Source organism: Diachasmimorpha longicaudata, chromosome 16 (assembly GCF_034640455.1).
Source record: "Diachasmimorpha longicaudata isolate KC_UGA_2023 chromosome 16, iyDiaLong2, whole genome shotgun sequence".
NCBI classification, from domain to species: Eukaryota; Metazoa; Arthropoda; class Insecta; order Hymenoptera; family Braconidae; genus Diachasmimorpha; species Diachasmimorpha longicaudata.
The window spans coordinates 1,955,179-1,972,038 of NC_087240.1; the positions used below are offsets into that span (position 1 = coordinate 1,955,179).

A 16,860-nucleotide genomic window follows, 5' to 3' on the forward strand; every position below is an offset into this window, starting at 1 on the left:
TTTTTATTTAAGCATTTTAAACTAGTAGCTTTGCACTCCTTTGTCTTCATGGTACATTACAACTACAAATATGGAATTTATAAAATTAACAGAATTAAATTGTTTATTTAATTTAATTTAATTTATTGCAGTTTCTTTCGGGAATAGCTCAATTGGGGTAATTGTTTCTATGCTGAATGTACTGAATAGTGCTTTTCCATCATTGCTCAATACCTTAAATTTAAAGAATCAGACGAGACACAATTTCACAGTAAAATTAAAATCTAATAATTTTTCGTTACTGAATATTCAATAGTATTTATGCAAAAAAATCCTAATCAGAATCCCTGAGTATTTTATGAGAAAGGAAATAAAGAAGAAAATAGAAAAGAAATAAATTGGAGATATTCAAAGACAGCTGGTAGCTCTGTCAATAAGTAGTTGTTAAACGAGAATTTATTCTATCAGAGTACGGGGCCATGCAATTTCTTTTTTTTACTCAAATCATGACATGAAAAGCAGCACCAAATGTAGTAGAAAGATTCAGAAAAAATGCGTCTTTAATCATTGTAATAACTTTAATAATTAAAAAAATCTCATGAGAAAAAATTTAACAATATAAACGAAATCTTATGAATTTTTAATGCCAAATATTTAACACCAGCTGTACCAAAAATAAATAAAATTTTCGTCAGAGTCCCCGAAAATTATAATTATAGTTAGTGCCATAAAATGTTCTTAATGAATCCTAAAAACTTTTGGATACGATATTTTCAGTAGTAATACCCCAAGACCTTCAAAATTATCGGATATTTCCCGAGAGTTTCGTTGCGTAGCAACGAGAGGGATAAGGTTCGCAGGTTAAAAAACCCGAGCGCGAAGCGCGAGGGTTTTTCTGCGAATCTTATCCCGATCGGTGCTACGCAGGGAAACTGGAGGGAAATATCCGATTAATTTTGAAGGTCGAGGGGTATTTGGCTGGATTATTTTTTTCATTCCAATTTCAAACAATTAAATGTGTGGCATTTCACGTCATATAGTATGGTTGTTCACTCGTAGTCGTGGCTTCTCCACCGTATATTTTTTGTCTGCACAAAATGCAGAGAATTATTTCCAAATTGTGGCGTTTGTCTTCACTGTATTATTAGGAACATTTTTTTAAATTTTTTGATCAATAATCTCCAAGGATTCCCGTCAAAATCTGCTCATTTCGAGGTAAAGTCTTTGAACTTAATTTTTTGTAATGACAGTTTTGGGGTTTGAAACGCGTACAAATTGTTTATCGGATATTTTCATTGCTTAGCAACAAACAGGGAAATATCCGAAAAATATCCGAAGTAAAACTCTCTTACTTGTACCACGTGACGGGAAATGCCACCATTTGATTGGTTGAAATTGGGATGAAAAAAATAATCAATGATAAATCTCCTATAATTGCCTCAAAATTTCGATTATATTTTATGAGGAAATATCCATTTATACATTAAACAAAATCTAAAAGAAGTCATTGGGTAAAAGTATCAAAAAAGAAATTAAAAAGAAACAATTTTTCAAAGTTGTAAAAATTGTAACAAAAATGAGATTTATCAACAGAGTTAGCGTGATGAGCTTTCAACTCCGACTTCAGAGTGCTGAAACACATAATTTAAGCTGCAATCGCATTCACTCAAAAACAAATATCCAAAGATATTCAGAATAGGCTGATATCAATTAAAAATTTTTTCTGATTTTTCGAAATTTAAAAGGTCGCTGTATAGCTCCGTCGGTAAGTAAGTAACCATGGATCCACAGCGAAACGTGATGCACCTTTGCATCGTAGCTCTAATAATTTTATTCAATTTCTGATATTTTCTGGCATTTCTTTGGATTTTTTCTCAACAAAGGACAAATTCATAATTATCGCCCAATCACAAGGTACGTCTCGTAGTTTTTTTTTTTTAATATTAAAAGATTTCTTGTTATGCTCTCTCGTTTTCTGTCACGTGTTCATGTCCCTCGTGCAACGACCACAGAAACCCACAAGAAACATGCCGATGAAAATAAATTTGAGTAATACTTTCGTAAGACACAAGTGCTACGACGTATTAAAAAACGGTGGAGAACAATATTTTTCTTCAGGGAAGAAAGTTTCAAAGAAAGTGATAAGAATTAAGAGATCACCCAGAGTTGTCACCACGAGTGACCTAACCTCAAACAATAGTGATGGAACGTCCACAAATGCAGGAATTGGTTTCAATGAAAATGTTGATAATCATGATGCAATGGATAACAAATTAGTAAATCCAATGAGTAAATTTAAACCAAAATTTATTTCTGAAAACTTGAATGATGCTTCCATCTGGGATGACAGTGAGACAAATGGAATTTTTGGAGACACAAAAATCAGGAAAAATGAGAACGAAACTTTTCCAGACAAAAACAGTGAACATGTAAATGAAAAAATTAAACAGTCAGTGGAACAAAATAATGAAAATGGAAACGACAGACTGAAAGGTGGAACAGAAACTCGACTCAATGAACTGAACATGCAAATGCTTTCAAAAAAATTACACCAGCAAATTTTCCCAAATTCGGGGGAGAAAGTGGACTTACCCAAGGAGAAAATCTCATCTTTGAAGAATGAGCTGAAAAAGTTTGGAATGGACGTGGAGGAAGGTGTCTATGTGCCAGATGTATCCCTGGATTTACCAGCTTTAGAGGGAAACAATTTGGAGGAACATTTTTATAACATAGCGAGGGCTCAATCAGAACCATATTTGAAGATTATTGATAGAATTCTTCAGAAGATTCCACCAGTTCCAAAAAAATGGCTGATGCAGGAAGGCTGGACAAGGTATGTTTATATTATTCACTTGTAGAAAAATTGTTAATTAAGTGAGGTACAACTTTTCTTTGACAAGTATTACAAGTAAAGGATAATGCCAAGTAAATTTTCTAGAAGTTCCTAGTCAAATAATTTTTTTCATCATATTTTATATCAAAGTGGGAACCATTGATTGTCGTTCGTTTGAAAAATAATATTGATTTTCTTTTCTATGATTCGTGAACGTGAAAAATTAGCTCTTGATGTAATTTAATTATCTTTACGACTGTTTAATTCATAGATGAGGGATTCTTTTTCAATTCTGCCATCTGATTTCTTCATGATCCCAAAAGAATCTACAAAAATTAGATTTTTTTTTCTTTGTTGACATTCCTTTAGTTGAAAGTCTTTGTAATGGAGATAAATGAATTCAAATAATTTTTAAGACAATTTATTGATCTCGTGAAGTTATTTCCAGAGAACAAAACTTGAGACACCAAAAATAGTATATTGTGCTTCTAGGGAGCAAAGTATTTTCTGACTGCTGTGATCAAACCCCCGTCTCCGATTCGGGTAATAAACTCACGTGAGTCAGAAAATAGTTGACTCCCGTGTGGAGCACGATATTTTATTCCTTCAGGGATTGAAAAGTCTAACTGAGCCAAGCAAATAAAATAGATTTCACGTGAACTTCGTGAGACAATTTTTTGTTTGGAAAAAGTTCCATTTCAACTTCTTTCTGGAAAATTGACCTGAACATTTTTTTCGTATTTGGACATGTTTTATATTTTTGAAGAAATTAGTAATTCGATGGATCAAATGTAACGTTTATAGAAGAAAAACATTAATCATCGGTAATTTTCCATCAATGCCTTCATTTTCACTGACTCTCTGATGTCCCTGAGATCATTAAAAGAATTAAAATTTATTTTAAAAATTTCTAATTTTTCTAGTGATTGCCGATCACATCACAAAGTTTACCAAACTATTAGCAGTGATGAAAAGTTGCAAAACCGACAGTAATTCTTTTTTCTGGACTTTATGGTCATTTTTTGTCCATTGGTTTGCTAGAACTTACATTTGATCCATCGACCTGGGCTCATTTACTCACTAAAATTTTAGGTTTTGACATTTTTGTTTCTTTACCATTTAATATATCAATATTTTACCAACAAGGGCAATACCATATTCTTCCTTTTTGTGATATTTCAAAAATATACTAAGACTGATTTTTATATATTTTTATTGCATAACATGATTGACATTCAGTACTTCAATGCTCATTGCTCGTAAACACGTTCCTAGTGAAAGTCAAAAATTCATCATCTTCTAGAATTTTTTCGAAAAAAACTCTTTTGGTGTAGCGATTTGTTAATGGTTACTCTAGGTAATGAAGCACTTGACCAATAAATTTCTTACTTTTTTATGTAAGCTTGTAAATTCATACGACCATGGTTATCAGATAACAGAATGAGTTGCATCTTCTAGCCCTCATCATCAATTATCTGATGAATTAAACTAATTTAGTTCCATTATTAGTTAATCCATTATCAATTAATCTTTGATTACAGTTAGTAATTAAATTCAAACCAACAATTTCAGTATTTCTGCGATAGATAGTGAAAATAATTTGACTTCGATATTAAGAATATGAACAATTACCGTATAATCTTCCTCACTTACTAATAACTAACGCATGTAATTGATATTAAAATACGTTTTTCAAATCTCCACTTCCAACTTAAGGATATCCAAGTAGTAACGTCAAATGACCTTCTTTTCATTCCTTAGCATCTTCAGAAAACCCCGCAGTCCTCATTATTCATTAATGCTGATTATTTCATTACGGATACGAAAAATTCTCGCAAAAATTGCAAAATATTCTGATTAATTTTTTTACTTGGCTCTTGTCGTTGTATGCTCTGATGAACAGTCGGGAGCCCTGAGTGCTATTGATATTGTTGACACGGGACTCTCTCATTGCCTCATCTAACATTTTTGCGAGACATGAATTTGATAAAAGTCATGCAGCTCCCTGACTGATGCCAAATGAGGGGAAAATGGGGAGGGTATTTGGCAGAAATTGGATCGAAGAAAGTTTTTCTGAGAGTTCCAGGGGGAAGAACCTCAAGAAGATGGGGGTCGATGGTGATAGACGTCAGAAAAATTCGTCAAACTGTTAATGTTTACAAATCAACTGTCAATTGAAAGTGAGGGAATGCCATGTTGTCACAACAGTGAAGCACTCGGATTCAAACCATCCAATATGACCACCGGTTAAATTGGACTTTTTAAAATGCAATGTTCTTCACTTATTTGTCTGGAACCTTATATTTTTTAATATTTTGAAAAATTCTTAAAAGCATAACGTACAAACTTTTATTCGGTCATACATCTCTACAAACGCTCTAACACTACCAAAAATAAGATTACAGATGCGAGGGCTCTGCTCTCACATAAATTGTGTGTTATAATTTATTTTCCACGTGAAATGTCCGGAAAACTGGATTAAAACTGCGCTCCAAACGAACGTTTGACCCACCTCCATAAGTTGTTAAAAGGGACTTTGCTAAACAAAATTTTTTTATAATACTTGGATATCCTTAAAAACTGACAAACCCCTAACTTCGAACAAGTCCTTCAATCAGTCGCATTATTCTCCATTTCTGTGCTTCCAGATATTCCAATGGGACAACTGAACCCGTCGATTACCCTCTAGAAGACGGATTAATTTTCGACGTTGAAGTGTGCGTCACAGAGGGTCCCTTACCGACTCTAGCTACAGCAGTGAGCACTGATGCATGGTATGGCTGGGTATCCAAGTCTCTGGTAGGTGGAAGTAGCATATCCGCAGAGAGTCATTCCTTGACACCTGAATTACTGATACCCACGGAGAGCACAACATCTGAGTATGGAAAAAAATTATCTGACCACCAAAAGAGTCCAAAGATCATTGTGGGGCACAACGTCTGCTACGATCGAGCACGAATTAAGGAACAGTACTGGTTGAACTCAACAGGAACACGTTTTGTCGACACAATGTCCCTTCACGTATCTGTGAGTGGAATGAACAGTTACCAAAGATCTCTGTTGCTGTCCAAGAAGAGCGAGTCGACTAGCGAATTCTTGAACTCCACTTCTCTCAACAATCTTGGTGACGTATATTCGCTATATTGTGGCAAACAGCACCAGAAACAGGCGAGAGATGTGTTCGTTGAAGGGAGTCTTGCAGATGTTCGCGAGAAATTCGACGAACTGATGGATTATTGTGCCTCTGACGTCGTGGTAACGCATGAAATTCTTCAACATCTTTTTCCCCTTTTTCAAGAGAGATTTCCTCACCCTGTGACCTTCGCCGGAATGCTCGAACTTGGCACTGCTTACTTACCTGTCAATTCCAATTGGCAGAGATACATTGAAGAGTCGGAAGTGACATTTGGAGATTTAAACTACGAGGCAAAAGTTAGTTTATCCAAGAGAGCTGATGAAGTTTGCAAACTCATGCACAATGAGAAATATAAAGAGGACTTATGGATGTGGGATCAGGATTGGAGTACACAACCTGTGAAAATGAAAACAAAATTGACAAAAAAAGCTTTGGAAAATGTGAAGCAACAGTCTCTACAGGAAGAAAAATCAGAATCAGATTATGAAAAATATTTGAGTGACGATGAAGTTGAAATGGATCCACTGGAAGCCGAATTCTCTCACTTGAAAGGCACAAAGAATTTACTCCCTGCAAAGTTTCCACATATGTCAGGGTATCCCGCTTGGTATCGTAAACTGTGCATGAAGCAACATGAAAAGAACTGGATTGCTGGGCCCGTAAATATCAGTACTTCAATGAAAGTAGCTCCCAAACTATTGAATTTAACCTGGGAAAATTATCCCCTACACCACATCAAGGATCACGGATGGGGTTTCTTGGTACCATACAATGAACATCCTGACGTGAACACAAATCTCCCATTGAAACAATTACTCAGCCAGTGTCCCTTGCCTATGGCACCATCTGGCTATCAGGATACCAGTTATGCAATGGCTGCTCTCCAGAAAGACGTCCAAAACGAGCTCCACAAGACCGAATTTTGGAGGGATAAAAAACGAAAGCCAAAGAAGAAAGATCAAGTGCCCGAGATATTCTATAAAGGCACTGGCATCTGGTGCAACGTTGTCATTGACAACTGCTGCTGGTTTTTGAAACTACCCCACAAGGACGGGCCCAGTCTCAACGTGGGAAATCCCCTGGCGAAAGATTTTTTGAATAAATTTTCCGAAAATATTCTCGCTGGTCTGGACTCCAGTGCAACTGAAGTACTGAAAATAGCAAGAATGGTGTCGTATTGGAGGAATAATCGCGATCGGATAATGTCCCAGCTCGTGATGTGGTGGAATACCGATAGTTTACCATCATCAATCATTCGAAGCCATCGTCACACTAGTTACGGTGCAATAATCCCTCAGGTTGTTGTGAGTGGTACTCTAACGAGAAGAGCAACCGAACCCACGTGGATGACCGCTTCTAATGCACATATTGAGCGAGTTGGCTCTGAGTTGAGGGCTATGGTTCAAGCACCACCAGGTTACAATATTGTTGGGGCTGATGTCGATAGTCAAGAGCTTTGGATCGCTTCGTTAATTGGGGATGCATATTGTGCTGGAATTCATGGAGCTACGCCCTTTGGCTGGATGACACTTATTGGAAGTAAGTCGAAGGGGACGGACATGCACAGTGTGACGGCGAAGGCCGTTGGTATATCTCGTGATCATGCAAAAGTTATAAATTACGCTCGAATTTATGGAGCTGGGATAAAGTTTGCGGAGAGACTTTTGAAACAATTTAATCCGTCGATGGGAGAGTCTGAGGCTATTTCGAAGGCGAAAAAAATGTTTAGTATAACGAAAGGAAAGAAAATATATCGACTTCGGGAGGAATTTATCAATGATGATGTGGAGGAACGGGATTATTCATCGTGGGATGCTTATCAACTGGCCCGAGTTCATGGGAAGAAGGTTGAGGAGATGTTTGGATGCGGTAAATGGTGGGGTGGTTCTGAGTCAGCGATGTTCAATAGACTGGAGGAAATTGCGGGGAGTCTTCATCCAATAACCCCATTTCTCAATTCGCGACTCAGTCGAGCTCTTGAAGTTGGGGAGGAACAGAAAGACAAATATCTGCCAACTAAAATCAACTGGGTTGTACAGAGCGGTGCTGTTGATTTTCTCCACCTTATGCTTGTCTGCATGAAATGGTTGATGCGTGATAACGCTCGATTTTGTCTATCATTTCATGATGAAATTCGATATATTGTCCCCTCGAGGTATAAGTATAACGCTGCGCTGGGGATGCACGTGACAAATCTACTTACGAGATCTTTCTGTGCCTCGAGACTTGGTATTAATGACTTGCCAATGTCCGTAGCATTTTTTGCTTCTGTCGAAGTGGATTCGGTACTCAGGAAGGAATCCACTAGTGATTGTAAAACGCCGTCCAATCCCCATGGACTTGAAAACGGATATGGTGTGTCTCCTGGAGAAAGTCTAGATGTGGAGGAAGCCTTGAAAAAATCTGGGGGATCACTTGGATCATGGCACTCGGCACAAATGAGAAAGAAAAAAGTTGGAAAAAGTACTGGATAAACACGAAAAATTTGAAGACAAAAATACAGGAGGAAGTTTACTTCACGGAATGATGAGTCTGGTGTCTTGTTCCTGGTTGGTACTCAACTGTGTATGAGAGGAAAATTAATTATTTCCACTTTTATACAATAAATACTAGATTCAACAAATTGTCTGAAGCTAGGGAACGAATGCTGGTAACAAGGGAAGTTCAAGAAAACTTGACTTCCTCTATCACATCATTATGTACATGAACTCGATTATCTCATCACTCAACTCTGACTCTCCTTTCACGATGAGATTGATGGATATATGTCACGACATTTTTTGGTTCATAGGACATGACGGAAACGAGAGGGGAACAGTTGAAAACAAACAGGAGAGAGTTCCATAACTTTAACGAAAAAATATACTGACGTTCACTTGAAAAGTGATGAGTTTCGATGTCACTTTTTATTTTGCTCTCATGGGTATATGCGTGATGGGCGAATTATTTCTAGTTTTTTTTTTGTTAACATTATTAGGTTCATCAAAATGTCAAAAGCCACAAAAAGGAAGCACGTGACAAAGGAGGTACAGGAGGATTTGAGCATTCCTACGGATACGCAAACCATAGTACAACTGGTCGATCCACGAGGTAATAATCTTCACGAAGTAATGGACTGTTCCGGGGAGCGATATCTGGTGTCCATGCCAGTGAAATTCAGAAAAAATATATGGGTCAAAAGGGGTGATTATGTTCTCGTCGAACCCATACCTGAGGGGGACAAAGTTAAGGCGGAAATCACGAAAATACTCACCAAAGTATGTACACTCATTGAAACATTTTATTTTAAAGTCTGTGAACATTGAGAAAAGCATTTTTGTCGAATATCATTATATTTGAGAGGAGTATTTATTGTTTCAGTAATTAGGATGGTCTGAAAATGACTTGCTTCAAGAAATGAGTGGAAAAGTATTTCCGTATTAAATATTTCATCGCTGGCAATTACGTTGAAAAATTTATTGTAGCGTGCTTTTAGTTATTTACGCATTTCTTTTGATTTTTTTTTGCAATTTATTTTTAAAAATTTAATCTGTATTAATTTTTTTATCGTATTTCTGCAATCGTGATACGTGAAAGTTAGTTTCGGATTAGAATTCAGTGAGCTAAAAAGTGGAAAAAATGTAAGAAACATTTTATTTGTTTAATACCACAAAAGTGGTAGCTCTAGAAAGCCTACGATAAAATTGGTTCATTTTTGGGAAGTTTTGGGAATTGTTTCTAGTTTTCTGTCAACAATATTATTTCATTATTGTTCAATATTATTGATTATTATTTCTTTTTTTTTTTTGTACGTAGATTTTTTTACCTTGAGAGTCTATTGAAAAAGAACTTAATTATACAAAAACATCTGGATTACTTTTTCGAGATACGCAAATCATATAAGAAATTGCGAACCAAATGAAAGAGCTTATGACATATATGACATTAAACTTCGTTGACATTAAATTGTGGATGAAAATTTTCAGATGCGGAACTCGAAGTGGTTGATAAATCATTAATAGGAAAGTTAATTTTTCAAGAAACTGCTTTTCAGTGAATGAATATTTTGTAAATTTTCTTTTTCTCAGTGTTGGTATCGCTGGATATAATTGAAACTCTTTATTTTCTAGGAGCACATAAAGTATTATCGATCGCAGGACTGTTGGCCAGACAAATTTAATACTTCCCATCAACAGAACTCAGGAACCATTCAAACTGATGATAATTTAGGTGAGGACTCGATGGGGGAAATTTTCGTGAATACAAATCGCAGAATTCCCAATCGGAGGAGTTTTGATGCAAATGAGAGTTCCAGTTCCGAAAATTCCAATTCAGATTGATGACCATGACAGTCATGGCATCAAGTAAAATAGCGCACTCTCGTTCAATTGTTGGTATTAGCGTACAGTATAATGACATGTTATAATCGTTACACGCCTCTTTCACGGGAGCTACATTTCTGTCATTGTAGAGGAAGTTGAAATCAAATTACCACTTAATTTATATCTATTCTCCTATGTCGGAATAATAATAATAAAACACCTAATATTATTGCCTAATATTAGGCAATTATATTATTATTATTTGTTAGTGCCTAATATTATTTAATTATTATATATATATATAAATAAACATCTAGATATTTTGGTATTTTTGGTCTTCATTTCTTGTTGGCACTTCTACAATCGATTATTGTTTATAATTTATTCACATGTTTGCAAGGAGTTTTTCTCTTTATGGAAGTTTCGCAAAAAATTCCGGGGCAGATTTTGTCTGCAGGAAAAATCCAGAAATAAAAATTCACCAGAGTAAAAACTTCCCTGAAATTAATTTCTCGAAAATAATTAATTAATAATTACTTAGTAATTAATAATTAGTTAATAATTAATTTCTGGAAATATTCGTGTTTTTTTTTCAATTAATTGTGGTTCTGTTGCAATCGATTAGTCATTCCTCCGAATAACGAGTCCATCTGGGATTTTAATTGGAATTGTTTTTCTCTGGAATCATGATTTTATTGAAAATGCTCCACGACTAACGAATTCTCTGGAGGGCCGGCATAATGCATTTGCAGGAAAGGTGCAAGTGACATATGAATTTCTGTGGAAGCTGTTGAAATTGTTTAAAGAGGAACCATTGAAGTGATTGAAATGAAATTTTCAAACAGCCAGTGGACTTGACCCACCTTCAAAGAGGAAGTGCGATAATTATGATGAATAATTCAAGAGTACTATGGTTAATTACGATAATGAAAATATTGATAAGTATTTGAAACATATTGTGAATGTTATTCTGTTGCGGTCAAGTGCTTAAATTTTGCCGGAGAATTTTTGTAGAGGGAAAGCACTCCGAAAACCATTTAAGGGGTTACTCTCATGTGAACGCCTATATTTTACCACTTTTTAGGAAATTTTTTTTTATGCGACAACAAACTTCAATCATGTTGATTTTTTAATATATTTTTATTTGTATTTTGAAATGTACGAAACAATTTTTTTTTTCGTTTTTTACATTTTTAACATATATTTTTTTTAAGTCAAAGTAGTCTACAACAAAATAGTAGTTCACTGGTCAAGGTGATAGCGGCTGTTCATGTTGTCTGAGATAAAAAAAATCGAATGGATTATTATTCAGTAGATCTGCGGCTATCGTCCCTACCAAATATAATCAATTTCATTAAAAAAAAAAATATCGAACTTCAAAAAAAAATCACGAAAATCTTGTTCTTTTTCGTTAAAAATCGTTTAAAAAAAATATGAAAATATTTTTGAGAATAAACAATTCTGGTAGGGACGATAACTATAAATGAGTAGAAGAACATATGTAAATTTTAAAGCAATCGGTTGAATACTTTTTCTTGTAGGGCCATGACCGTTTCAGAAAATGATGATTCGAGAAAAACGCGTTTAAAGTTTAAAGCCCGGTAGACAGTCGCTTACGACACGTCGGCGACTATAAGCTGTAACTTATCAAATACTATGAATTTCGGTCTGAATTTTTCACAGCATGTTTTCAGTAGGTTATACTGTCAAAATATAAAAAAAAATCGATTTTTCGAAGTGATCACATGAGAGTAACCCCTTAAAAATATCTGCCCAGATGACTAAAAATCTTATGCGACTACATTCCTGAGCCGAAATCATAGGTTGAATGTAGGATTTATCGCGTTAAGCTACAAGATGCTGAGTGGCCATTATGGTGATGGATTTTTTGACATTTTTTCATTCCAAAAATTTATTAGAAAAACATTGTTTTTCATTTCCCTAATTCAACTTGGAGAGACAAAGTGACAACGTGGAGAGGAGTCTGGTGACCGGTTCGAGGTTTCGATGAAGATCCTGAGTATGATCCTGATTAAAGCCTGAGATTGACCCTATCACCATGCGAATGACCCTTGCCGCGGGGGGGGGGGGTGAATTCTTATGGCGCTCGATCTACATAAAATGGATCCTCACATATCATCCGAGACGTCATGAGCTTTTTATATTTTTTCTGCCGAATGGAAACAATGTAATCACTGATTCTTGACATTAATCCCTACGTTAATTTTTATTAGAAACGATGCCGAATGGTCTGAAACACAAAAATACGAAATTTCATTCTATGCCCTCTCCTCTCCGCCATCTGAAATTTTTTTTGAAACCTTTTTTTAGAACATCGACAGATATATGGATTAAATTTTTTTCTAAAAATCTGAAATTTCGACTAATCATAAGTTTTAATGAGGACTAACGCTATCAAGTATCCAAAGATATACACAATTCTGTGATATCGATTGTTGAAATGTGTTTTCTGATTTTTTGAAAAATTAAACTAACAAGTATCACTATCAATTCCATCTTCGTACTCTCTTATTACGAGGAGAAAAATCCTCCGATTCCCTAGCGCACAATCGAGAAAAACTTGTCACGTACATGCAGATCCATTGATAAGCTCTAAAAAATGCAGATGCGGACTTTTGAGATCATAATCAATCGAGATTACACAAAAAATTGAAAACTTTAATTTGCACGAGTTATAATACTTTTATTAGCAAGCAATCAAATACAATTCAATTAATACTCACATATAATACCACAAGTGGTTCAAAATTATCGAATATTTCCCGATAGATTCGTTGCAAACAAATGAAGGAGTCAAGTTTTTCAGGCTAAAAAATCACGAGTGCGAAGCACGAGTGATTTTTCCTGAAAAACTTGACGACTTCATTTGTATGCAGGGAACCTAGAGGGAAATATTCTATAATTTTGAACCACTTGTGGTATTATATGTGAATATTGTGAACAAATATGTCAAGGAAAAAATAAATTATCATTGTCTCCTGTCGAGAAACAACGTTTCCCTCTGCAACCAGGTGTTTTGCAGATTCTGTGACAACAAATGGATTTTTTTGTTGCGACGTACATGTTGACAATAAAATCTTAAGTGTTTTTTATTGTTTGACGTGCTGGAATACAAGTGTTCATTTGGCGTCTGGTGTACATTATTTTAATTTAAAATATCAGGATATGTTATAAATTTAGTTTGCACTCTTCAAAATGATTATATATTCGTTGTATATAGACTTCAGTCTTTAGTATAAAAAGAGGAACAATGGTTGGCTCGCCGTTTACGACACAATTTTGTTCTCTGAAGGTGATACAGCTCGTGGTTCCATGAAATATGATCAAAAACTTGGGATTCTGCACCACATGGACATCTAGCATCAGTACTGATGAGTGTTCTCCACCAGGATGCTCCAAGATTCAGGTTGAGTGAAATTTTTTTCAGGATGCTTCAGGTTGAGTGAAATTTTTTTCCAGAAAATACTTTTTTGCGTGTGAAGAAAAACGAATAGACAATATTGGCATCGTTTCGCCGACGTTTTCATTAAGTCTTACTTGGGATTTGTGACTGTATTTTCAGTAGTATTTTCATTCCGTTTATTACTGTTATTTCAATCCCATGTCCCCAACATTCATTTTACCCCATTTTCTATGGAAGACCCAAATCGTTGTTCATGAAAAAAAATGTAATGAAATACTGCGGTTTCATAACAATTGCTATAGTATTATCGTTTTCCTTCGCTTGTAGTGTGTCCTCAATAAATATTTAAATTTCGTTACATACCAATGGAAAATACTGCCTCAAAGCTTTTTTCAGACAGCAACGTAGAAGGGATAGAAAGAGAAAATTAAAGAACCTGAAGTATATAATATAGCATTAATACATGGGGCAGTCTGTGACGTAATTTTGGAGACTTCGCAGAAAGCTCCTTTCAGTATGCAGCCCTCAGGCGCCAACAGCCCTTAAATAAATCATATTCCAAAATTATGTTAGGCGCCAGGTCCTGAGAACCGGTACGATTACTGGAACAAAACAACCCTCAGCAAATCCACTGTCTTGACCTCGGCAGCTACCACACGATGAGAGTGGATCCTGACATCCGGGAATAAGTGACAGTTTATTAGTTTGCAAATGCGTCCATGAATTCACCTGGTAGACATAACCTCGTATCCTTTCATTCGGACTTTTCATGACTCATTTTACCCTATTGGGATATGGGTATAGTATATAAATAAATGTAGCAACACAATCAATTACTTTAACTTTATCACTTTATGATTGGCACGAGGAAGGCACGACTGACCTAGAGGACCGATGTCCAGAGACTGAATTCTGACTATTTAAAAAACATTTACTCAGGGAAAACACAGGAGAACGTTTATGACTCTAGAGGAGAGAGTTCCTTTGAATATCACATGTGGTAAGGATTGCAACGCTCTCAAGTTCGGAGTACAACAGATCATAAATTAGTCCTTTTCTGGAGACTCTTTGAAACACGTCATAAACCTTGTCGAGTGATCTTTGAAGACAAACAGAAGAGCTGTGTTCTAATTTTCCAACATACCCCGGACGAATTGTGAATTTAATATTTGAGACGTCCTCTACAGCTTCCAGTAATGGGGTAAAAGAAAAAAATGGTAAAAAGAGAAAGTTTTTAGAAGAAAAATTCAAAAAATCTAGCAACTGTTCAGTTAATCATCATTACGATACGCTGAGACCTAAGAAATCTTAATTTTCATCACATAAACGGTATTATTGGAAGAAAAAAAAAACAAGTTGTAATTATCATCAGATTTTAACGACTCAAAGTGCTAGGTTTTTCAGTTTTTTTGACGACAGTCGTGTCAGTGGACCTCAAAACTTTTGTTCCTCAAATTTTTTGGACCTCAAATTTTTTAAAATGAATTTTAAACCCTTTTGTTGTGCTTTTTCATTTTTTGCAGTCATCGATTTTATTCATCTCAGTCAAGCGAAAAATTGGATTCTATTTACGATTTGTAAGGCTCTATATATACCTAACATACCACATATATTTATTTATATTGTTAATATATTCAATTGATCTCGTGGATTTTCGATCGAGTTTGACCAGTGAGGAGAAGAAAAACTCTGTGAGACGAAGGTCAATAATCAGTGAACACGTTATTAATGTTTCTAATGTCACTTTATTATTAATAGAGTGCGACTCGTATATTTGGTGGGTTAACGGGTATTGCAAAAATCGAAAAAACTTAGCTTGACTCTATACCACGGCGTACTACGCCAGACTAGCCGGAGGAACAACGCTCTCGATAATCGAGAGCTACCCGAAGAGGGTGAGGAGAAAATCAAATTCGCTTCTAGAGCGTTCCATGAGTGCCTCGTCTCCAATTGGCGACTAGATTGACGGCAGACCTGGGACGAACCACTTCAATATATATTGTATTGAATTGTATTGTATTGTATTGTCACTCGAATTAGAAATTTAATTTCAAATTAACGGACATTCCCTGAGCCCTCAGTCGTTGATTCTACCGAAGCTCGTCTTGATACGACCTTTGTATAATCGATCCTTATTCGAGTTGCCATTCTATTTTTTATTCAAGATTTTCGGTGGTCTTTATTTATATACATTCACATACTACTAAACTTCACAATATTATACAGTTTAAATCCATCGCAGAACGAATTTTTTTTTGCTTTCAAACTCTCATTGGAAACTTATATCGCATGATGAGGGTGAAGAGGTTGTCATAAGCTTTTTATGTCTGTAAATCCTTCCAGCTTACGAATTTTTCGAATAAAAATAATTTTCTCGTGAAAAATTTACAAAAATATGTCTTTTATGAGATGTAATGATAACGTAATTGTCAACAGCAAAAAATTAATGTGCATTAACAGTGGATTATTTGAATAATTACGTTTTCGGCGGGGCAATTACCGTTTGTTGGGTATAATAGTGTCGAAATAATAATTAATTGGAAAATTACTATCTTTTTTAATTTCTTCACCTAAAACGTATTTTTTTTTGTTAACGATATTTTATGTAATTCATCACTGAAAGCCATAAATGACGATCTTAAAAAAATCAAACTTTGATTGAGGAGAATCGGGTCATTAAAAATAAAAATAAAAAAATTCACAGTGTTATATTCCTTGAGAAAAAATCATGAGAGTTGAAGTCTCACAAGTTGACATGGAATTCCCCGTATGTTCTGCTATTGGACAATAACTGTTGGAATATTTGAGTACATTTCTTTCACAGTTCTACAGAAATCACTCGACACCTCTTTTACTTTCTGGGAAACAGCTCTACTAAGGGACTAATTTACGATCGGTTGTACTCCGCTTTCGAGACGGTTTAATCCTAAACATATGCTGAAATTTCAACAACGGACTGTGTTCCTTTGAATCATAAAACTGTTTTTCTTTTCCCTGAGAGTGTTTTCCCTTTGATATAGTTTTCAGTCTCTGGACAACGGTCCTCTAGCTAAGACGTGCCTTCCTCGTGCTAATAAAGAATATTCTATAAAGTATTTTTACTGTGTCTCTTAAATAATTTGTTCACTTACACCCATATTCCAATAATAACGATTATTGTATTGTAAACTTTGTATGATTCTCTATA

General features: G+C 35.3%; 2 protein-coding genes across 2 annotated transcripts; both read left to right on the forward strand.

Annotated features, from left to right (window-relative positions):
* Window positions 1-1,737: 1,737 nt before the first annotated feature.
* On the forward strand, window positions 1,738-10,577 carry LOC135169878 (probable RNA-binding protein EIF1AD). Its single transcript, XM_064135265.1, has 3 exons — window positions 1,738-1,893; window positions 8,926-9,205; window positions 10,058-10,577. The coding sequence occupies exons 2-3, from the start codon at window positions 8,936-8,938 to the stop codon at window positions 10,265-10,267; spliced, it is 480 nt and encodes a 159-aa protein (XP_063991335.1). The 5' UTR covers window positions 1,738-1,893; window positions 8,926-8,935; the 3' UTR covers window positions 10,268-10,577.
* On the forward strand, window positions 1,913-8,917 carry LOC135169877 (DNA polymerase subunit gamma-1, mitochondrial). Its single transcript, XM_064135264.1, has 2 exons — window positions 1,913-2,812; window positions 5,461-8,917. The coding sequence occupies exons 1-2, from the start codon at window positions 1,968-1,970 to the stop codon at window positions 8,420-8,422; spliced, it is 3,807 nt and encodes a 1,268-aa protein (XP_063991334.1). The 5' UTR covers window positions 1,913-1,967; the 3' UTR covers window positions 8,423-8,917.
* Window positions 10,578-16,860: the final 6,283 nt, after the last annotated feature.